The sequence below is a fragment of the Crassostrea angulata genome, chromosome 6 (genome assembly GCF_025612915.1).
Source record: "Crassostrea angulata isolate pt1a10 chromosome 6, ASM2561291v2, whole genome shotgun sequence".
NCBI classification, from domain to species: Eukaryota; Metazoa; Mollusca; class Bivalvia; order Ostreida; family Ostreidae; genus Magallana; species Magallana angulata.
In genome coordinates, this window is record NC_069116.1 from 9594669 (window position 1) to 9618671 (window position 24003).

The window sequence follows — 24003 nt, forward strand, 5'->3', positions numbered from 1 at the left end:
GACGCATTTTGGAACAAATTAATCGCAGAGTGCTTAGGATTTAAGAGCTCAAAAAAGTTCCTCAACATCGGAGCATGCAAACAGTTGTTAAACAGGGGCCAGGTTTTGCCCAACCCGACATTAAACCGAAAGGAAGACCATCGACTGTAAATTAACTAGCAAAACGAAAACGAGCACAGGTGTGCTTTTGTTTGCATTTCATTTATAGTTTTAATGTAAATGTAGTTTCGATAGGTTGTGAGAAAGCATTTCGTTAAAATAAAATAGCATCAGTACATGTATTCCGAAATTCCTCTTACGTATAGGATGACGTGCTGGAGATGCGCACGTTATAATATAGAAGAGGGACCCCCCGCACGTCATAATATAAAATGGTGTAGTTGAGTAATCTCAGATCACTTTACATGATGCAAACTGGGAAAAACTCTTTGTGAATACAGAACAGAACATCTATTCCTTATTCAAAGCCCAAAACAGACAAGTACGAAATTGTTACATATTTAATTCCTCAGGTAAGTAATAACAGTGTCTGTTTTATACGGAGTACATATAAAAGAAATATTAATTTATCGGTGAATGAAATTAGGACTGATTGTAGCTGATCACGATTGGGTACTGTTGTTATACTTGTAATCTGATGTTCACAGATTTGACAAAAATGTAGTCTTTTACAACAACAAAAAATACTGTAAAACAATTAATCTAAGCAAAACATTAATATTTTTTTATTTATTGATTTTATTTCCTTTTCTACACAAAACGATGATCGACTCATAACAACTAGGGGATATTTCCATAATACTGACAACAATCACTAGCTTCAGTCATTTGAAGGTTAATAAAGCCGGGACCAGTTTTCATCAACCTTCCAAGGACAGTAACAATATTTGAATCATAAAACAAAATCACGCCCCATAAATAAAACAAAATAATATAAAGATGTCCACAATAACATTACTGTCTAATGACATATTTTCTTAACGTCACTTCTAAATGTTGGATTCATAAAGGCATAAATGATAGGGTTAGTGATATTATAGACAAAGTACATGTAAAAAACGATGCTGTTGTGCGGAATCGCACCAAGTGCCATCAACCAGGCTGGGAAAAAGGCAATGATGAACACAACAGCCACGATGAAAAGCATCAGCGCTGTTTTTATGTTTGCGATCGTGTCGTGATCACGGAGATGGTGGTGATGATGAGAATGTTCATGGTGGGGGTGGTGGTTTTCATCGCCGCTAGTGCGGCGTTTGTGTTGTGGCTGGAGAGGCATCGATTCGGAAGCCCTGTCCACAGCTAGTGAATGCACACCGTTTCCATACATTTCTACCTGGAGTGCCACGTGTTCTCTGTTGTTTTCGTTGTTATCGTTGGATGAGAGTACCGTGTAAGATGAGGCCGGCGAGGGATGAGTCGGCTTTTGGGGTTCCTTAAGGGATGTTTTGAGACTGACGTTATTTAGGGCCTTTTGTTTCCTTCTTTTGGAGCGCCGTCTGGTGACAGAGTGATAAATCATGACGTATAATATCAACACAATGATCAGAGGTATTAAATAAAACGAAGAGTAAATCTTCTGCCATGTCGTCAGGTACTCCATAGTAACAATAGTTCCCGGATAATCACACTGTCCATTATATTTCGGTAATAAAACAACAGGCTTAGGCGGATACGCTGTCGTCGACAAGGTAGCGTTGCTGATTGGACTGTCGGTTGAGATGGTACAGTTGTCCTCGTCTGGGAAAGGATCCCTGTACTGATAGACAGAATAGGCTAGACAACTCAGGACACCCAGCAAACCCGCGAACGCTGACAGAATTCCAATGACAGCCCTTGCCCGATTTTTGGTCATCAAATGCAAAAACGGGTGGCAAATACAGAGGTAGCGATCCACAGCTATGGCTACCATAAGAAACGCAGAGAGGGGGACGCTGAATGTTATAAGGAACATATATATCTTGCACAGAGGGTCATACAAAATCATAAACCTAAGATATATCATACTGGCAGTGTAGGGCATTATAACGGAAGAGGTCAGAAAGTCATAGACGGCGAGCGCCAGGATGAACACGGACGAGGTCAGCTTGTCCCTCTTCTTTGTGTAGACGAAGATGACGATGCCATTGCCATAGATTCCGACGACGCTGAATACAGCCAACATGCTGATGACGACTACATCGGAAGTCTTCAAGGGGCATCCAGGCCGGCCGTCATCCTCCGTGCAATGGATTATCTCGTCGTGGGCAGCACAGAGCGTGTCGTTCATTTTCAAATAGAGATCGTACCTACCAAAACAAAATATAGGATGTTAAGGAAGTGTTTAGCTTCTTTGTGTTATCCACGTGTCTCTTCCAATGAGGTCATATCATAAAAAACCTCACTACATCGATTGTTTAAGAGAAATCTTGAATAAACCGTATGGGTACTGCTCTCCTCTGTGATAGGTTATAAATAAAGTGTAAAAAATACGCTGTATGTCGATGAATACTTTGTTTTTGACATTTTCATATTTCGTGGTGTTTAACATGTTTAAGTTCATTGATTTTTTTGCTAGGAGAAGAGAGTCAGGTTTCACTCGAACAATTTGAAATCTTAAGAGGAGTTTCAAGGAAAACCCCACGTTTCCAATTTACATACAATTACTTTGTTTACTACAGTTTCGCGAAAACTCTTTTCCCAAAACACATTGCTGTGTCAAAATATCTGCAACTACAACAGCACACAATGTTTACAGAAATAATTATCTACAGAAAATATTTTTTCTGTATCTTAATGACTTCATCTTTGATACTTTGATATCTAGGACAAAAATCAAACCAATTTTCAAATGACTCGATCGTTTGCCTTTTGCTACTCCGGGGACCGTTTATTAGCTCAAAGAGAAATATTGATCTTTCAAAGTGTTAATCCGTAACTACTGGCGGTATTTATTCTAAAAAAGCGTAATTAGGATTCTTCAATCTATCTGCGTAATACGGATGACATAATTACGATTAATCCTTCTTTTGTTTATTTTTGCAAACGCTTCAAAATTGATTTTTGCGTTTCCATCGGTTTGCCTTTTATTTTGTATATGAGCGATGTTTGTGACATTTGTGTTTTCGCTGTGTGTATTGTTGATTATATTAGTTATATAAATTATGTAAAGGGATGCAGTCCAATCTTCTTTGTTGATTGTTTTCTTTCTATCTTTTGTGTACAAAGACAGATATAACATTTGTGGAAAATGGTAAATTAGACGAACGAGATTACTTGTCGTCCAAGTTGGGCCTCAACATAGTTCTACTTTTAAAGAATAAAAGTGTGAGGACCTGATATTAATCAGACCAATCAAAGATCGTATATAATGATCTACAATAATTTTAGTTAATATAAGGTATCCGTGTTATTCGGAATGCGTCGATATTTTGAATTTTGGGAGAATTTTCATCTTTTATAATTTAGAGAATGAGCGTAGAGAGAGAAAGAGAAACAAGATATGCATTGTGCTATAGAAAGAAACCATTAAAATTAGAATTTTTATTTAAAAAAAATCATTTAACACATTTACGTAAAACAACTCTTAAATACCTGGTAAATAACAATCTTTTGTGGTTTGAAAATGGAAATTAAATCTAATGATGCATGCATATATTTTCATGTAGAAAATAATTGCTTTTACATGAAGATAATTGCCTATATTTAAAAAAAAAAGGATCAAAATAGAATTTATCCGAATCAAAGCTCAAACTGTTGCCGAATTTACTTTGACGAATGCCACAAGGAAGTAAATCTATTGTAAGCATTCGGCTTCAGAAACCTTTTTGTGCTATCAATGAAAGCGACGTCTTTTCTGAAGCAACTCTCCGCTCAGACCATCCTATCGTGTATAAATACCACGAAAAGCAAAAGGAAAGGAAACAAAAGCGAAATAAATTAAACCAAAGAAAAAAAAATCCCTCGACCCTTTTATCAGGCATGCCAGAAGAAAGAAGCCTATATTTCTAGTAATTTCAGGATGCACATTTCCATATGACATTTAAGCTCTGGTAACATTGATATGCATAGTGCGCAGATTCTGGAATAATATACCATTAATTTGTTCTCTTCAAAATTCCTCAACGAATCTCCGAACAAATACAGCTAAATCGTCAAAGAGTTATTATGTAGTCACAGAAAATTCTATTAGCACAACTCTTATATCTATGAACACCTATAAATCAACAGGGGGAATTAATTTAACCGTGTTTACTGTACAAGATGTCTACTTACTTAATGCCCTGTTTCTATGATTGTCTTATATCCCAGTCGACGTCATCATCACTAGGTCAACTGACAATTATTTTTCAGCGAATTCACAAATCCGAGTGTGGTTAACTGTCGTAATTAAGTCCAAAAACTACGAGCTTCACAAACAATTTGCAAACTCTTGCTCGACCTATGTCAGGTGCAAAAATGTCCAATAAATTTCATCCCCATTGTTTCAGATTTACATCAAACAATCTAGTACAAGTGCTAGCATTACGACCACTAATTTCCCGCGCGCGCGTCTTAATTAGTTAGGCAGCTGATACGACTGGTCGGTGTTAAATGGAGTTGTCCTAGCGACTTCCCACTCCTTATGTTGACTAGAATGGTGCTCCTTTTCACTGATTCGATTGAATCCTAAGTCAAGATTCCTGTCCAACGAATCGACAATATGGCGTCGGCGGAGCAGCCCTTTGTTTAATTAACTAATGGAGCTATTTCATTTAGTTCAATTAGAAAAGGAAAACATCGCGTCACTTACTGTCACTTAATCTTTACACAATTATCTAAATTTATTAGATTTGGTTAAAATGTTAAAGTCGCATCGGTTGCATTTCTATATGCAGGATTTTATAAGAGGTCATATTTACAAGCATTCAGAGGCCCAAGGTTATATTGCATGGCAATAAATGATCAGTATTAAATGTTTTAGTGATTACCTTGTGTGATGGTTTGATTGATAGCTTAAATCGTCACAGCGCAGTATAAATTTTCATTTTAGGGTTTTACACTTGGTTGTATCCATGAAATATGATATTACAACATAAAAGATTACGGTTTTTTTAATCGAATTTTAATGAAAATAGTTTGGCTTCAGCCTGTGTTGATTACGTCTAAAACCGTCAAAAGTATTAGATGCTGATATGAATTCAGTACAATGCAGTTCAATTACGCACATTGTCAATGCCTTTGTATAAGGTTTTCCAAACATAAGCGTTGGTGGTTCTCCCTGGCATAGTCCAAGTGATGTTATTCAAAGTCCAAAACCCGCGGGAAACTTCCTTATGTTCTTTGATTGCCCCTGATGGGCACTGTAAAAGCACAGGATGCGGTGGAATTCCGAATTGTAATTACTGGTCATGAAACCAAGTGGAAAATGGGGGTGGAATATAGAATAATGGCTTATCTAAGGATCTAAAATGTATGTTTAATTCATTGTGAGCGAGCCGATGTGACAACTGGCTTGTTAGAGACATATATTACGTGAAAGGTGAGGATGTTCTCCGTTGAAGAATGACAGAAGATTTACACTTAGTTCAACCACTCACCATAAAAGTAGCCAGTCATTTTAGATCTTGCAAAACCTAAATTATGCGATTGTCTTTAGTAACACATAGGGGTGTGATTAACGTCATAGCTAAAACAAAATTGTTTTTCCTTGTTTTTGAAGTTTTACATCTGCAGTTGCAGTTTGCAACACCATCAAAAGATCTCTTGAAGTACAATAAATATGGAAATCAGGAAAATAAAAAAAGCAATGCTTAAATTCTATCCTATACCCTTAGGGTATACGTTTATTCTGTGCAATGTTTATTTGTTTTTACCCTGTTTGACCTCTTGCGATAACCCTACCTTTCACGTGACCAACTTCAAAAGACCGTCAAAGTCGTCAAAAATCAGTTAATAATCTGAGTATCGGTTACTTCATTACGGTCTGTTTGAAAACACAACGCAAGCTGTTATGCAATACGCGGTGAATTGACCGTGTTTTTATAGGATAAATTTACAATAATTGATTATTCTTACTTAAGTCTAAAATAAAAAATAAAAATAAAAATAAATGCCAGCGGACAAATTGTCGCATTCAAGTTGCAACAGACAACAAATGGTATTTTCCTTTTCCTAACCACTATAAAACAAGATATCTGTGAGCCAATGCTCACTAGTGATACCCCCGCTCTGATGTGAATATGCAAAATAAGCAAAGTCGACATTCAACAGAAAGCTGGCATCCGATTGGTACAGAAATATATCCCACAATATGGCATGCCTAAACAAATAGTGTGTTAAAATTTCAAGCATCTGCGATAAATAGCTGCTGAGAAATTTTTGAGGAAAATTTTGTTTGAAAATTTTTGCTAAAATAAACAAAGTACTCATTAAACCGGAAGTTGACGTCCGATTGGTACAAAAATACATACCACGATGTAGCATGCCTATTCAAATACTGTGTAAAAATTTCAAGCATCTGCAATAAACAGTTGCTGAGAATTCTTTGACAAAAATTTGTTTGAAAATTTTGGCTAAAAATAAACAAAGTCGTCATTTAACAGGAAGTTGACGTCCGATTGGTACAAAAATATATCCCACGATATGGTATGCCTATACAAATATTGTGTAAAAATTTCCAGCATCTGCGATAAATAGCTGCTGAGAAATCTTTGACGAAAATTTGTTTGAAAATTTGATTAAAAAATAAGCAAAGTCGTCATTTAACCGGAAGTTGACGTCCGATTGGTACAAAAATGTATCCCACGATATGACATGCCTTAACAAACACTGTGTAAAAATTTCAAGCATCTGCGATAAATAGTTGCTGAGATAAACGCGACAGAAATTTTTGTTACGGATGGACAGACAGACGGACGGACGAACGGACAGACAGACGGACAGACAGACACACAAGGGTAAAACAGTTTACCCCCTCTCCTTCGGAGCGGGGGTATAATAAACCGCCTTCCTACATGAAAAACAGGATACTAATACATAAATCATTTTTAAGTAGATGTATGTAACAAAGAGCTTTTCAAGGACGTTTATAACACTAGTTTATTATAATTTCTCTTCCTTTTTAGTGGAATAGATCCGTATTCTATATCATGGTACCGCTGTGTTACCTTCACAGAATTGTCGCAATGATTACGACAGTGATAGCAATCTTGATGATATCAGCGAAAAATTTAACATTATCCAATTTTCAGAACTAGATGAAAAGAATCGGATCAAATTAGGAAATGAAACTTTAAGTATATCTGTTTAGCGTTAACAAACTGGGCCGTGGGGGTAAGAAACAGGTCTACATCACAACATAAATATCTGAAATGAACCATAAATTCCTGTCTAATCTGACATCGAAAATCGGAAAGACCAATCGCAAACCACGATTCAAGATTCATATAACAGTCGTTTGTTTAAAAATGAACTTTAAAAGTCCTATTGCAATTGATCGTCACCATTGCACCAACACAATTCCTGCAACGTGATTTGAACTGAGAACACTCCGGAAGGACGAGCTCTTTTCACATCCGAGTGAAATATCATGTTAACCACTGCAACACGCGGCGGATGTTTACAGCCTCAATAACTAAACCCTTTCTGTCATGGTTTTACTCCCTGCTTTTACATGAACAAAACGGATTATCTATTTGATATTGTCAGTTGACAAATTTGTGTCGCAGGTGTTTTGAGTAAGACTTTTAGTCATTGAAGTACCCCCGGTCTTTAACGTTCAATCAAACGGTTACTGATCTTCTTTAATTTACAATACAGGTACTTCTATAAGTTACTCACGCGTTCTTACTGGATTTTTATGCAAAATTATATTTGGTAGTTTTACTTAAACTAATGGTACTTATTACTTATACTAACATCCTATATTACATAGGAAGTTCAAAGTACCTTAAAATACGCAATATTTCTATTGTTACAGCATACGATTATTTTTATATTTCGAAATAAAACATATCTGTACTTTTATCATCAATTTTTTTTATAACCAGAAGCACGTGACATCGATCTTGAAAGTTGGGGGGAGGGGGGGGGGGCAGCCCAACCAACTTTAATACCAACATCTTACGTTACCTAAAAAGTGTACCTGTTCACATTAAAATTAAATTTTCTTATAAACATGTATGACATTGTATTTAAGGAAAAGGTCTGTTGACAGAAAAAGTGGGAGGGGAGTTCACAGCCAGGGAACTTGTCTGATATCGGATATACACTGTAAATGCATCTAGAACATTGTGTACATTGTAGATTCGGACGAAAGGGCGCTTTTCGTTTGTTTTGCTTAATCCAGAGCCAACGGCCAAAAAATCTCTCTTTACCGGACGAAAGGTTTATTGACGCAAATTTGATAAACGATGGATGAAGAGATGCTGCATTAGCTAGGAAAATATGATATGACGGAAGCGCTGCTTTCTGATGAATGGGGTCTACTTTACACCATGCTATTTGTGTACAAGCAACCAAGTGAAAGGATTAGAAAGGCGTAAGACCCTAGCCGATAATGATAATGTGCAATCCCTAAAACATAATAAAACGACGACTATAAATTCTCCATCAAATAAATCTCTTGATAAATTATACAGTTAACTTGCTTTTTAGCAGTTTGAATACCATTACACGTTATATAAAGTGTTTTTTTTTTTTTTGAAAAAGTACTTAATTTTCAAATACTAGTAAATCTCTTGTTAGATTATACAGTTAACTTGCTTTTTAGCAGTTTGAATACCATTACACGTTATATAAAGTGTTTTTTTTTTGAAAAAGAAGTACTTAATTTTCAAATTAAATACATATATCTCCAAGTGCTTTTTTCACAAAGAGATTGCTTCGAGCGCAACGATTATCCCAATTAACAAGTAAACGAAAGTCCTCGTGCGACTTAAAATTTGAGAAAGGTTTTTTTTCCCACAACAATGCATATATCTGTATAAATACTTGAAACATACACCACTAAGAATTAGTTAATCGGAATTAAATATTGCTTACGTTTGTATTTTAGCAGAAAATGGCAAAAATCACAATTCAAATATTTTATTTGCCTGCTTTGCTCTCTAGGATTAGCTTTTGAGTTTATTTAATCGATTTTTATCATACACAAGATTGAATAGTTCGGTTAAAATATGACATTTGCAGTTACATTTAATTTCGCAAACCATTTGAAAAAAACTGTTCCTAGGGTCGCCATCATTGTGAACGTATCCACGAACTGTTCCATTATTACAACAAATTTGGTTAAAGGACAACGATGATCGAGATAGCTGGTGACACAGCGCTTGGCGCTGGAACACAATCCACTAAGAATTAATACAAGCAGTAAATATTGGGTTTCTTAGAGGTTGCCCGAAATCTGTTCCATTTCGAGCTGGATTTTGTTAATGGCAATTGAAAGCGCCCAAGAGTGTCTACGACTGAGCATTGCTGTTCTGTGCGTGTGCCAATGACGATGTCTTTGATTTATATTCAATAGGTTTTTATTTGCAAGAATACAACTCTCTGATTTTGTAAGCTGCTTGTCATATTTTGTTTCTCATCATTTTTTTAAAATCTGTATATAGCAGACACGAGTGCCAAAGCAAATAGTTTTTGTTAAATTCAGAGGATTTTCTAAAGTGAGAGGTAATGAAATATTCATCTCAAGAAATTGAATGTCTTTTAAATTTGTATATTCAAAGAAGCGTTTCAATAAATGACAACAAATACACTTTTTATACAAAATGCACACTCTAGTCATCATTTTCATCATTCAAGTTAAACAAACACAAGTGATGGTATCGAAAACAGAAATTGAAATCAGATAGCTGAATGGTCTCTCTAAAATCAAAACAATCAAGCATCAATTAGACGAGTCATGTGAACGCAAAATCACCATTAGGGAGTTAATGCATCTAAATGCATGGAACCATGGCAATTTGTTTCGGAAAACCGTGGTTTAGACAAAACACACGATGCTTGTCCCGTAGTACGCAAGCATCGACGCAAACTCACACCACATACTGCTGTTTATGGGGTTATCTTCAATTTGACAGTTCACTAGTCTGTGAAACAAGATACTATAGATCAACTCTACATTGATTAAGTTTGTATTCAGCTGTATGAAAATTGAATCTTTATATACCCTATGGCATACTCGTAAAAGAAATCAACACCAATTGGACAGAAATTATTTGAAATATGTCACGCATCCTTGGAACTGCATGATCGACGCTGCGCTCACCCCATGTAGCAGTATTTAGGGGGTCTACCAATCGGCCATAAACCAAATTTCTGATAAATACCATAATAGTGATTGCTTTCTTTTGATACGTGCATATGGCGATAAAATGATTATCGATAAGGCTCAGTAAAATATTAATGTGTTATTGAGGATTAATTATAACAGATTTGCCAAACCAGTTTATTGAAAACCCAAATAGAACTAGACTAAGAATGTACTGCTCTACAAATCACCTCTATCCCAGCCTTCTCTATCAAAGATTAAGGCAAAACCCTTCGGATAGACATCTTGGCGGTGTAACTGATCTTCAGGACCTGAGATTCCATTAGATGAAACCAGCTCTGCCTGCATTAAAATTCTAGTAATCCGATCGGTGGATGCCTTCTCTGTTTGTCATTCGCATGGCTGTCTCCGATATAAAAAAGAGAGGGAGACAGATTGAAGTAAATCACTTTAATCAATCTCCGAAGGACTTCCTAGCCATTCTACCTGGAAATCAGATGCCACTCATTCTGTGCCGAGGGTTTTCGTATTTTCTTGTGAACTCGCCACACAGCAACCAATATCCGCTGATTATTTTCTAGGGCTTTAATTTCTTTAGTGATTACTCAACAGCGTCTCGAATTTGTTCCAGCTGCTATTGGAATTCTCTCAAACAGCGAGTTTTGATCACCTTTGATGATGAAGTTTTCCGTAGATTTATAATAAACGTTTTCAATAAAACTAAAAATATTAGTTCTTGTTGTATTTATGTCTGCTTACATATACCTATTGCACTCTCACCCTTTATTCCACTTACAATTACCAATAGTTTTAACTAAAATATTTGGAAGTAGAAACATTAGTTCGGATCATGACATTATGAACTGCAAGGGTATGTGTGTGTTTGTTTTAGCGTGCGTGTGTTACTTGCTTGTGTTTGTATTATTTTTAGTTTTTTGTTTAGTTCCTAACAGAATGGGATGATATGAAATTTCTAAAGCTACATGTATATAATAAATGCTATCTACTAATAGATATAATTGAGATGGTGAACGAAAGGGATTTGTTAAATAAACGACTGTTATTGAAGAGGACACTTTCGAGTCTGAAAAATATTTTAGATCACAGACACACATTTCACTTAGTTTAAGACAAATTTTTACATATATTTGTCTTCATGATTTTGCGTTTAACTGCAGTATATGATGTCAAAAATACAATTCTTAAATACATCAAAATGAGACTAAATTGCTCATTTCAGTAATTTGTTTTTCTAGAAAAGAATTGAAGCTTTGAACAAACAAATATTGTAAGAAAAAAATCATTTCAAACTTCCGTATTTCTGTACAGAGAAAAACTAATTATCAATTTGAGCTAATGATATTTTCATGTAGGAGGCGACTTGCAGTCTTGATCATATCTAGACCCTCAGTATATACAATGATTTGTCAAATGGAACTCTGATCCAGCGCTAATTTAAATTGTTTGTTCGGACAAATTAGTTATATCTGAAGAAAATCTAAAAAAATATTATAGGCTTTTTAATTTTTACAAGACCATACCTTTATTCACATAAGATGCGTTCTTTGCCACTGCGGAAATAACCGTTTCATATACGGCTACAGCGTATAAAGATGTTTTTATTGTTCTTGTCTGACTGCTCTTCCTTAACATTTGTTCTATTCTTATGTTTTATTTTTTAAAAGCCAGTGTTTTCAATTATAACAATATTGATATATATAGCAAATTTATACGGAAAAAGGTGCTGAAAGTGATGAAAGTATTAATATCTTCAGCAAAATATGACTCTACGAACAATCCAAAACTGACGTGTTATTTTCATAACACGTTTTCTAAATATGGTGTTATTTTAAATGTTTTCCCCGTTAATAAATCTGTGATAGGGCATTACCTTTATCAAACCTAAGGTGTGCTATGTTTCTTCGTTCAAGGAGAGGGTGGGTAGAAAACACTTAAGGCCAATGTATATAAATAGTGTTTATTGTTCTCTGACCGATCCTATATCATACATGTATATGCCTACCTTTAAGTGTTTATCTACATATTTGCCTGGAAATAAATCAAAATCACAAATCCAATTTTTTTAAACAACTAAAATTTCTTTAACATAGAGTTCCCAGGTATAAATATATAGTAAAGTAAAGATTTCAAAGTGCTTGGATATTTCAGACAAGCATGTGACAATAGTAAATAAACATCATGACTGATTAATAATCAATACAATGACAAATAACAATTTCATATATATTCAAGGAGTGTACAAGGTAAATCATTCATTAAAGCCTACGGCTGGCATAAATTGCAAAATTTTTAAGGAGGCTAGGTGGTCGACAAATTAACCAGATCTGTCACATCTGTCTTTAACTTTGACATACGGTGTTTTTGGCCTTAAAATAACATTTAGTATTGAAAAAAGTTCAATATTTTAGCTTCAGAATTTGATCATTAAGGTCTTCCGTTTCCAACGGAAGACCTTATAGTTTTCGTACTGTTTCTTATTAAGGTCTTCCGTTTCCAACGGAAGACCTTATTGTTTTCGTACTGTTTCTTATTATTATTAAGGTCTTCCGTTTCCAACGGAAGACCTTATAGTTTTCGTACTGTTTCTTATTAAGGTCTTCCGTTTCCAACGGAAGACCTTATTGTTTTCGTACTGTTTCTTATTATTATTATTATTATTTTTTTCCAAATTTTGTGCACGCGATTTCTCAAAAACCATTCAACTGATTTCAATCATTTTTTCACAGATGATGGAACGTGACTTGAATTTTATATGTTTTTAAAATTTCTGACGTCGTCACTTCCGGTACCGATTTACGGCCGATTTTGTAATTTTTACGACCTATTTTGTGCAGAGATGATCTCAGAAACTATCAGAGATATGAGTTTGAAACTTTCAGGATAGGTAGAGTATAGCTTGAAGTTAGGCCCTATTAAATTTTATGCCAGTGGCTGTATTTCTTGGAGCTCACAGAGGCACGAAATTTGGGTTAGAATTTTCATTCAAAATTTTTATACGTTTTGATCTGTATCTTTTTATCAGTTCATATTTTGTTAAAACATATATAACAAAAGTAGTAGATAATAAAAAGTTCTTTCCAACAAAATCAAGAAAAAGGGGCTGGCCCCTTAATTTAGGGGCCAAGACACTCGTAAACTCTATTACAAATAACTTAAAAATGATAAAGATTTTGTAATGCATAATAGAAGCAAAGTTGTTGATCGTACCAATATCTATTAGAAAAAATTATGGCCACGCCCATTTATTACGTAATTAGGGATTTTTAGGGGCCAAAGTACTTAAACTTTCACGCAATATAGCTAGAGAAGGAGACATATTTTGTTAGACATCATAGAAGAGAAAATGTTTGAATTAATGATTTAAATTGATTCCACATATCAAAACACGAACTTCTGTCCCCATTAAGGATCAAGAGGGCTAGCCCCTAAAATATTCAATCATTTGTATCTCAAAAATGATCAACAATTTCAGATTGGTGTAAGAACAAAAAATGTTGGTATTCTTAAGACCTTTTCAAAGAAATCAAGAAAAAGGGGCTGGCCCTTTAAATTAGGGGCCAAGGCACTCGTTAACTCTATTACAAATAACTTTAAAACGATAAAGAATTTGTAATGCATTATACAAACAGAGTTGTTGATCGTAACAATGTCAGTTTGTGAAACTCATTGCAACACCCATTTATTACGTTATTAGGGATTTTAGGGGACCAAAACCTTAAATCTTCAAGGTTCTGTATGTGAAAAAGCAAAACACTTTGTTGGGTTTTTTAAAGGATTTTGACAATCGTATACATTATCAGGGAGTGGATGGGGGGGGGGGGGGTTCTGAAAATTCCATTGATATTTTAATCGTATCGTTTAAAAATTGAACGGAAGACCTACTCGTTACTCGTAACGAGATCGTATCTAGTTAAGGTCTTCCGTTTCCAACGGAAGACCTTATTGTTTTCGTACTGTTTATTATTATTTTTTTTTTCCAAATTTTGTGCACGCGATTTCTCGAAAACTACTCCACCGATCTGAACAATTTTTTCACAGATGATGGGAAATTATCTGAATTTTATATGTTGTTGAATTTTTTGTCGTCGTCACTTCCGGTCCGGATTTACGGTCGATTTTGTAATTTTTTACGACCAATTTTGTGCAGAGTTGATCTCAGAAACTATAAGAGATATGACTTTGAAATTTTCAGGATAGGTAGAGCATGGTTTGAAGTTGTGCACTATTTAGTTGTTTTGCACCAGTGGCGCTATTCCTTGGAGCTCGTTCAGGCACAAAAATGGGGTACAGATTTCGAATCAAAATTTCCATATGTTTTGATCAGTATCTTTTTATCAGTTGATATTTTGACAAGACATATAGAACAAAAGTAGTAGAGAATCAAAAGTTCTATCCAATAAAATCAAGAAAAAGGGGCTGGCCCCTTTAAATAGGGACCAAGAGACTCGTAAAGTCTATTACGAATAACTTGAAAACGATAAATATTTTGTTATGCATTATAAAAATCAAAGTTGTTGATCTCTACATTATCGGTTTGAAAGAGTCATCGTCAGGCCCATGTCTGACGTAATTAGGATTTTTATTCTTTATCTTCAAATTTTTTTTTGAGGGGGGGGGGGTAATTTTGAAATTGTATCGATATCTCATGGTATCATTTTATCTAAAAAAAAAAAATCGGACGGAAGACCTACTCGTTACTCGTAACGAGGTCGTATCTAGTTATTATTATTATTATTTTTTTTTCCAAATTTTGTGCACGCGATTTCTCAAAAACTATTCAGCCGATTTCAGTCATTTTTTCAGAGATGATGAGTCATGATCTGAATTTTATATGTTTTTGAAATTTTTGTTGTCGTCACTTCCGGTACCGATTTATCGGCCATTTTGTAGTTTTTTACGACCTATTTTGTGCAGAGCTGATCTCAGAAACTATCAGAGATATGACTATGAAATTTTTAGGATAGGTAGTCTATAGTCTGAAGTTGTGCACTATTATTTTGTTTTACGCCAGTGGCGCCATTTCTTGGAGCTCGCCTGGGCACGAAAATTGGGTACGAATTTCTATCCAAAATTTTTATACGTTTTGATCTGTATCTTTTTATCAGTTGGTATTTTGTTAAAATATATATAACAAAAGTGGTAGAAAATCAAAAGTTCTTTTCAACGAAATCAAGAAAAAGGGGCTGGCCCCTTAAATTAGGGGCCAAGACACTCGTAAACTCTATTACGAATAACTTAAAAATGATAAAGATTTTGTAATGCATTATAGAAGCAAAGTTGTTGATCGTTACAATATCTATCAGAAAAAATCATTGCCACGCCCATTTATGACGTAATTAGGGTTTTTTAGGGGCCAGAGTACTTAAACTTTGTCACGATATATCTAGAGAAGGAGACATATTTTCTTAAGTATTGTAGAAGATAAAATGTCTGTCTTAATAATGATAATCAATTCCACTAATCAAAACACCAATCTCTGTCCCCATTAAGGATCTATAGGGCTGGCCCCTAAAATATTCAGTCATTTGTATCTCAAAAATGAAAAACAATTTTAGATAGGTGTTAGAACAAAAAATGTTATTATTCGTGAGACCTTGCGAATGAACTCAAGAAAAAGGGGCTGGCCCCTTAAATTAGGGGCCAAGAAACTCGTAAACTCTATTACAGATAACTTAAAAATGATAAAGATTTTGTAATGCATTATAGAAACAAAGTTGTTGATCGTAACAATATATATCAGGAAAAATCATTGCCACGCCCATTTATCACGTAAAAAGGGATTTTTAGGGGCCAAAGTACTTAAACTTTGACGCAATATATCTAGAAAAGGAGACATATTTTGTTAAGCATCGTAGAAGAGGAAATGTTTGCATTGATGAATTTAATCGATTCCATTAATCAAAACACCAATGTTTGTCCCCATTAAGGATCTAGAGGGCTGGCCCCTAAAATATTTAATCATTTATATCTAAAAAACGAACAACAATTCTAGATAAGTGTAAGAACAAAAAATGTTAGTAGTCGTGGGACCTTTTAAATGAATTCAAGAAAAAAGGGCTGGCCCCTTAAATTAGGGGCCAAGACACTCGTTTAGTCTATTACACATATCTTAAAAACGATCAAGATTTTGTAATGCATTATAGAAACAAAGTTGTTGGTCGTAACAATATCAGTTTGTGAAACTCATTTCCAAACCAATTGATGACGTAATTAGGGGGCTAAAATCTTAAACCTTAAATGTGCTGTATGTGAAAAAGCAAAACTCTTTGTTAAGCATTTCAAGGGATATTGACAATGGTATGCATTATCGGAGAGGGAGTGGTTAAGAGGGGAATTCTAAATTTTCATTGATATTTTAATCGTATCGTTTAAAAATTGAACGGAAGACCTACTCGTTACTCGTAACGAGATCGTATCTAGTTTATTATTATTATTATTTTTTTCCAAATTTTGTGCACGCGATTTCTCGGAATCTATTCGACCGATCTCAACCATTTTTTCACAGATGTTAGGGCGTGATCTAAACTTAATACATTTTTCTTAATTTTTTCGTAGTCACTTCCGGTACCGAATTGTCGGCCATTTTGTAATTTTTGACGACCCATTTTGTGCAGCTATAAACTCGGAAACCATAAGAGATATGAATATCAAATTTTCAGGATAGGTAGACGATAGTTTGGAGTTGTGCAGCATGTAGTTGTTTAATGCCTGTTGCGCCATTTCTTGGAGCTCGCCTGGGCACGAAAATTGGGTACGAATTTTCATTCAAAATTTTCACACGTTTTGATTTATATCTTTTTATCAGTTGATATTTTGTTAAGACATATATAACAAAAGAGGTAAAGAATCAAAAGTTCATTCCAACAAAATCAAAAATAAGGGGCTGGCCCCTTTATTTAGGGGCCAAAACGTTCGTAAACTCTATTACAAATAACTTAAAAACGATAAAGATTTTGTAATGTATTATAGAAGCAAAGTTGTTGATCGTACCAATATCTATTAGAAAAAATTATTACCATGCCCATTTATTACGTAATTAGGGATTTTTAGGGGCCAAAATACTTAAACTTTGACGCAATATAACTAAAGAAGTAGAAATATTTTGTTAGACATCATAGAAAAAAAAATGTTTGAATTAATAATTTAAATCGATTCCACTTATCAAAACACGAATTTCTGTCCCCATAAAGGATCTAGAGGGCTGGCCCCTAAGATATTTAAACATTTGTATCTCAAAAATGATCAACAATTTTAAATACGTGTAAGAACAAAAATTGTTAGTATTCTTAAGACCTTTTCAAAGAAATCAAGAAAAAGGGGCTGGCCCCTTTATTTGGGGGGGGGGGGGGGCAAGAAACTCGTAAAGTCTATTACAAATTACATAAAAACGATTAAGATTTCGTAATGCATTATAAAAGCAAAGTTGTTAAATGTAGCAATATCTATCTGGAAGACTCATTGCAACACCCATTTATTACGTAATTAGGCATTTGTATACATTATCTGAAAGTGTGTGTGTGTGTGTGTGGGGGGGGGGGGTAATTCTGAAATTATATCGAATATTCATGGTATGATTTAAAACAGAAATCGCAAGGAAGACCTACTCGTTACTCGTAACGAGATCGTATCTAGTGATTATTATTTTTTTCCACAAATTTTGTGCACGCGATATCTCGAAAACTATTCGGCCGATTTCGACCATTTTTTCACAGATGATTGCCATTGGTCATAATTCTAGAAGTTTTTTGAAATTTTGAAATCGTCACTTCCGGTTCCGATTTACGGCCGATTTTGTAAGTTTTTACGACCCATTTTGTGCAGACATAAACTCAGAGACTATCAGAGATATGAATATGAAATTTTCAGGATAGGTAGACCATATATTGAAGTTGTGCACAATGCAGTTATTTTACGCCAAAGGCACAAAGTTTAGGAGCTCGCCTGGGCTCGAAAAATGGATACGAATTTTGAATCAAAATTTTAATACTATTTCATCTGTATCTTTTTATCAGTTCATATTTTCTTAAAACAAATATAATAAAAGTGGTAGAGAATTAAAAGTTCTTTTCAACAAAATCAAGAAATAGGGGCTGGCCCCTTTATTTAGGGGCCAAGGCACTCTTAAACTCTATTACAAATAACTTAAAAATGATAAAGATTTTGTAATGCATTATAGAAGCAAAGTTGTTGATCATTACAATATCTATCAGAAAAAATCAATGCCACGCCCATTTATATCGTAATTAGGGTTTTTTAGGGGCTAAAGTACTAATATTTTGACGCAATTTTATCTAGAGAAGGAGACATATTTTGTTAAGCATTGTAGAAGAGAAAATATCTGTATTGATGATTCTAATTGATTCCATCAATCAAAACACCAATGTCTGTCCCCATTAAGGATCTGGGAGCTGGCCCCTAAAATATTAAATCATTTGTATCTCAAAAATGATCAACAATTTTAAATAGGTGTAAGAACAAAAAATGTTAGAATTTGTGAGACCTTTCGATTGAATTCAAGAAAAAGGGGCTGGCCCCTTAAATTAGGGGTCAAGAAACTTGCAAACTCTATTATAGACAACTTTAAAACTTGCGTTTTTTAAAGGATATTGACAATCCTATACATTATCAGGGAGTGGAGGGGGGATTTTGAAATTCCATTGATATTTTAATTGTATCGTTTAAAGATTGAACGGAAGACCTACTCGTTACTCGTAACGAGATCGTATCTAGTTATTATTATTTTTTTCCCAAAATTTTGTGCACGCGATATCTCGAAAACTATTCGGCCGATTTCGACCATTTTTTCACAGATGATTGCCAGTGGTCATAATTCTAGAAGTTTTTTGAAATTTTAAAATCGGCACTTCCGGTTCCGATTTACGGCCGATTTTGTCAGTTTTTACGACCCATTTTGTGCAGACATAAACTCAGAGACTATCAGAGATAGGAATATGAAATTTTCAGGATAGGTAGACCATAGGTAAAAGTTGTGCACAATGTAGTTTTTAGCGCCAGTGGCGCCATTTCTATGAGCTCGCCTAGGCTCGAAAATTGGGTACGAATTTCGAATCAAATTTTTCATACGTTTTGATCTGTATCTTTTTATGAGTTGATATTTTGTCAAAACATATATAATAAAAGTGGTAGATAATCAAAAGTCCTTTCCAACAAAATCAAGAAATAGGGGCTGGTTCCTTAAATTAGGGGCCAAGACTTTCATAAACTCTATTACAAATAACTTCAAAACGATAAAGATTTTGTAATGCATTACAGAAGCAAAGTTGTTGACCGTAACAATATCTATTAGGCAAGATCGTTGCCACGCCCATTTATTACGTAATTAGGGATTTTTAGGGGCCAAAGTACTAAAACTTTGACACAATTTATCTAGAAAAATAGACATATTTTGTTAAGCATTGTTGAAGAGAAAATGCTTGCATTGATGATTTTAATCGATTCCATTAATCAAAACACCAATGTCTGTCCCCATTAAGGATCTAGAGGGCTGGCCCCTAAAATATTCAATCATTTGTATCTAAAAAATGAACAACAATTCTAGATAAGTGTAAGAACAAAAAATGTTAGTATTCGTGAGACCGTTCAAATGAACTCAAGAAAATAGGACTGGCCCTTTAAATTAGGGGCCAAGATACTCGTAAAGTCTATTACAAATAACTTAAAAACGATAAAGATTTTGTAATGCATTATAGAAACAAAGTTGTTGGTCGTAACAGTAGCACTTTGTAAAACGAATTTCTAAACCAATTAATAACGTAATTAGGGATTTTAGGGGACTAAAATCTTAAACCTTAAATGTGCTGTATGTGAAAAAGCAAAACTCTTTGTTAAGCATTTCAAGGGATATTGACAATCGTATGCATTATCTGAAAGGGAGTGGTTGAGGGGGAAATTTGAAATTTCATTTATATTTTAATCGTATCGTTTAAAAATTGAACGGAAGACCTACTCGTTACTCGTAACGAGATCGTATCTAGTTTTCCTATATCTTTATACAGTGCTCTTCTTCCTGAGGAGATTAAAATAGTCTAAAAACCAAAGCACAAAACTCTTTCCGTAAAAAGAACCGTTTTTGACTTTTATGTCAATTAAATGTTTTTATACTTTCATGTTAAAAACTGAAATCTGATTGGTTTAGACGCAGTTGGTAATCCGTTCTATTACCCTCAGCGTTAGCAACACACTTTGCAACGGGTAACACAAAGAATTGTTACATGCGAGTAAATTATGCGCGTACGGTTCGCCGTAGAATTCACCTTATTTCTGCATGAAAGCATTAAAATTTTCTTTTAAATTAAGACATTCAGTATAATAAAAAAATAGTACCTGTTTGGGAGAGTAACTGTTGAAATTTACACCTGTCGAAAACCATTGTCAACCTCCGCTTCACGTCGGTTGACAATGGTTTTCTCGGGGTGTCAATTTCAACAGTTAACCCCCCCCCCCCCAAAAAAAAGGCACTATTTATATTTTATCACCTATTCAGGAAAGTAATGGCATTCATTCAAAATGGCGATATCACTTATTGTCGGGTAAAAACGTAAACTGTCCCTCATATTTACTAGTAATTACTGTCACTAAGGACAACAATAAACAGTTAAACCCTGTCTTGTAGGTAAACATGCGTGAGTGTCGTGTGTACATGACCATAACCATCGCAGGTTTATGATGCAATTACTTTTCTTAATACGCTTTTATCGTAGATTGAGACGGAACATCAAATCTAAAATAATGGGTTTTAGGATTAGGAATTCCGTTGAACATGTATGATAGCGCTGATTGCTACAGATGAGGGTGGAAGAGTTCAATCTTCAGGACTCTAGGAATCAGTTCTACATGAATACTATTGAAGCAGATTATTCAAAAGTGTTAGTCGTTTTCTGGTTTTCCTACCTTTGTACATGTACTTAAAATGCAAAAATAGTTTTAAAGTAGAATTCTACCAAAAATATGAAATTCAAGCATCTATAACCCTTAGCAAGACAATAGAATCAGTATGTAAATATTGTATTACTCCTCGTACACATGCGTACCAAACACGTAATGTTATTACCAATACACGTGGGTCCAATAGAAAAAAACCGCACAACACTAATACGAATAATATAGTACAAATATAGTACACGTGTGAACATTTAGGAGGAATTTCTCTGATTAGGAAAACTAACATAAAAACAACTTCATTATTCTTATGAACAGTTACAGATGCTTACCTAACGGTATATCAGAATAAATCAAAATAGGATATAATGCTGGAATTATTTTGGATTCGAATCAAGTTAGATCCCTTGAGTATATGCCAATAATATCTTTGTATTTTGTGAAAAGAAATGTTCCCTCATCTGCAGATCCCAATCATAACATATCACCAAAAGACACAAACATTTCCATTTTTTTCAAGAGTAATTTTGAGGCCATTTTATTGCCTCATATTTTCCGTTTTGAATACAGATAGTCTTGCAAGGATTTTTTTTTCAATTCCTAGAGCCTTTAATTTTATGCACTTCGAATTTCAGGATAACATAGCGTTTTCTTTTTAAAGGAATCAAAGGTAAATAGATTGTACAAATCCGTGAATTAAAAGAAAGTGATATACTACAAGGATAATCCATCTACAATCGCATGTTGTTCTGATCTTCCACCGGATGACAGACTTTTAATTGGTAAGTGACATAGCGTGGTAGATTGCGATTTGAAGTTCTTTGAAACATACTTGGTTTCAGCTCATTAAGATAGCGCTTATGATGTTCCCTCTAGCGCAAATACTCGCCATGCGGCTAGTAATCAAGGACATGGAAGGTATAGCGGTGGGCTTCTTCCTTTTCTTTTTAAAGTGTTCGAACCAAATTTTCACTTCATATATAAAGAACGGTTTCATTTATTTCAGTTATGTTTTTCATTGGATTTCTTGGATAGGAAGTATAAATGTTTGCACATCGAATAATTTACATTGGGCATATGAAAACGGAAAGCAATAAGATAGATGTTTGTATTTTATGCAAATATTGGAAATAATTGTCGATATATCAAATTTGTCATATCTTCCCCTTTTTTATGAAAATATACAATTGTGTTTTTTTTCTCTTCATTCTTTAAAATGACGTGTAGTATTAATTTATCACATTTCGCCAAGAACTATTATTAATGCTATCAAATTCCTGAATGAATTAACTTTTGAACAAATATTTCTAAATATGCGTAAGCTTACCTGCACGCGTCAAAAATCCAAGTTGTCCGTGATTGGTATATCTCTGTTTTTTACGGAGAGAGTATCATACGGAAACCCGCCACAGATAATCATCTACCTAGCAATCTGAAGAGGTTAACTGCGCTACCAATGTGATAACGCGATGGTCATAAACACACATTTCACACAGTTCTCAATATATGTACATCAGCGCTGGCTCCTAGCTAGCGTGCGTCTCTGTCCAGCAATAAAAATGGAATCAACTGACCGTGGGAGATGTCGTCTGAAGAAATCTCCCAATCTACATCAAATTGTATCCGCACTTGATATCTTGATCCCTGTTTTATCCCTGAAAAGACAAAAGGTGAACAAGGTTCCACCACTATATAACCGAGACCACGGCCGCTGGGCTGTAAGCAAGTGCCCGCCCTGAGATCGATACTGAGGCGAGGCTGTGGTTGTTCTTCGTCCGTTCACATTGATTTTATATGAATTAAAATCTATAGCACATAGGACGCATTAAATATGCGAAATCGTGTCGAGTTAACAATTACTTATCGGGTGTACAGTTATCACACATAAAGGATCCAGTATCGGTCACTAGCAACGGAGTCCTACACGTGGTTCATGTATACTTGAAATGCATTTTGAATGAAAGCTAAAATGTACAGTTGCTTTGTAATATAAATGTACATGTATATCATGTAAAGCTAGACTCTGAAAATTTTGATCCGTGATGTATAAGCGATTCGCCGTTCGCAATTATAGAAAACCACTTTTTGAATTGTTTACTAGATATACAGTGAGCGGTTTTATAAGTTTGGTTTTCATTTAAATACAATGAAACAAAGCCTGAAATGTAAACCAGAGACAACATTGATGAGTATTCTTCAGATTTCTTCTCATTCATTCGATATGGGCTTTCCAAAAGAGTGTCATGAAGAAAAATACAGCGACAAAGCATTTGCAGCAAGAATGATGCACTACTTATGTTGTGTCAAAAATATAAGGCAAGCGTAAGTAAAAAAAATATTGTAATAAAGATAATCAGCCCAAGTATATTTAATTAACATATAAATGAAATCCTTAGTGGTTCTGGGATGAAACCCACCGTTTCTATCGAGCCAAAGATTCAAATGCGTTCCAATATTGATAAAACTCTTGGATGTTCGTATTAATTTAACAGAAAACCCACTTAATGCAAAGAGGTTATTCACAGAATCTTGTAGTGACGTCTTAAATCAGGTTATAAAATACTGAGCCGATATTCCGTGAAAATTAGATTTTAAGAACGGTACTTCTCCCTGAATGATGTTTCGATTGCTTTGAATTCACGGGAATTTTAATCAGTGTAAAGACACTCCTTTTTTCAAAATTTCCCAGTGGGTGCATGTAAGATATTGCCTTGCAGTATAATTATGTAATCGTCTTCGTGCATTTACCAATATGTAAAGAATAAATAACGCAATCTATGCAACTCAGTTTACTAAAATAGAACATCCAACTTTCCAAAATTATTTTGAATACTTAAAGATTTACTCCTTCT

The 24003-nt window shown here is 34.6% G+C and overlaps 1 protein-coding gene across 2 annotated transcripts; it reads right to left on the bottom strand.

Annotated features, from left to right (window-relative positions):
* Positions 1-713: 713 nt before the first annotated feature.
* Positions 714-22918, bottom strand: LOC128190357 (neuropeptide FF receptor 2-like). Of its 2 annotated transcripts, none has more exons than XM_052862379.1 (2): positions 22479-22918; positions 714-2285 (listed from the first exon to the last, which is right to left on the bottom strand). In XM_052862379.1, exon 2 carries the CDS (start codon positions 2264-2266, stop codon positions 962-964), a length of 1305 nt encoding a protein of 434 aa, XP_052718339.1. In that variant the 5' UTR covers positions 2267-2285; positions 22479-22918; the 3' UTR covers positions 714-961. The 2 variants fall into 2 exon arrangements, with proteins under 2 accessions (XP_052718339.1, XP_052718340.1); XM_052862380.1 differs by lacking the exon at positions 22479-22918 and adding an exon at positions 4252-4587.
* Between the last annotated feature and the right edge of the window lie 1085 nt (positions 22919-24003).

Coding starts and splice junctions, on each gene's coding strand:
- LOC128190357 (XM_052862379.1), bottom strand. CDS start 2,266: ATGAACGACACGCTCTGTGCTGCCCACGACGAGATAATCCATTGCACG.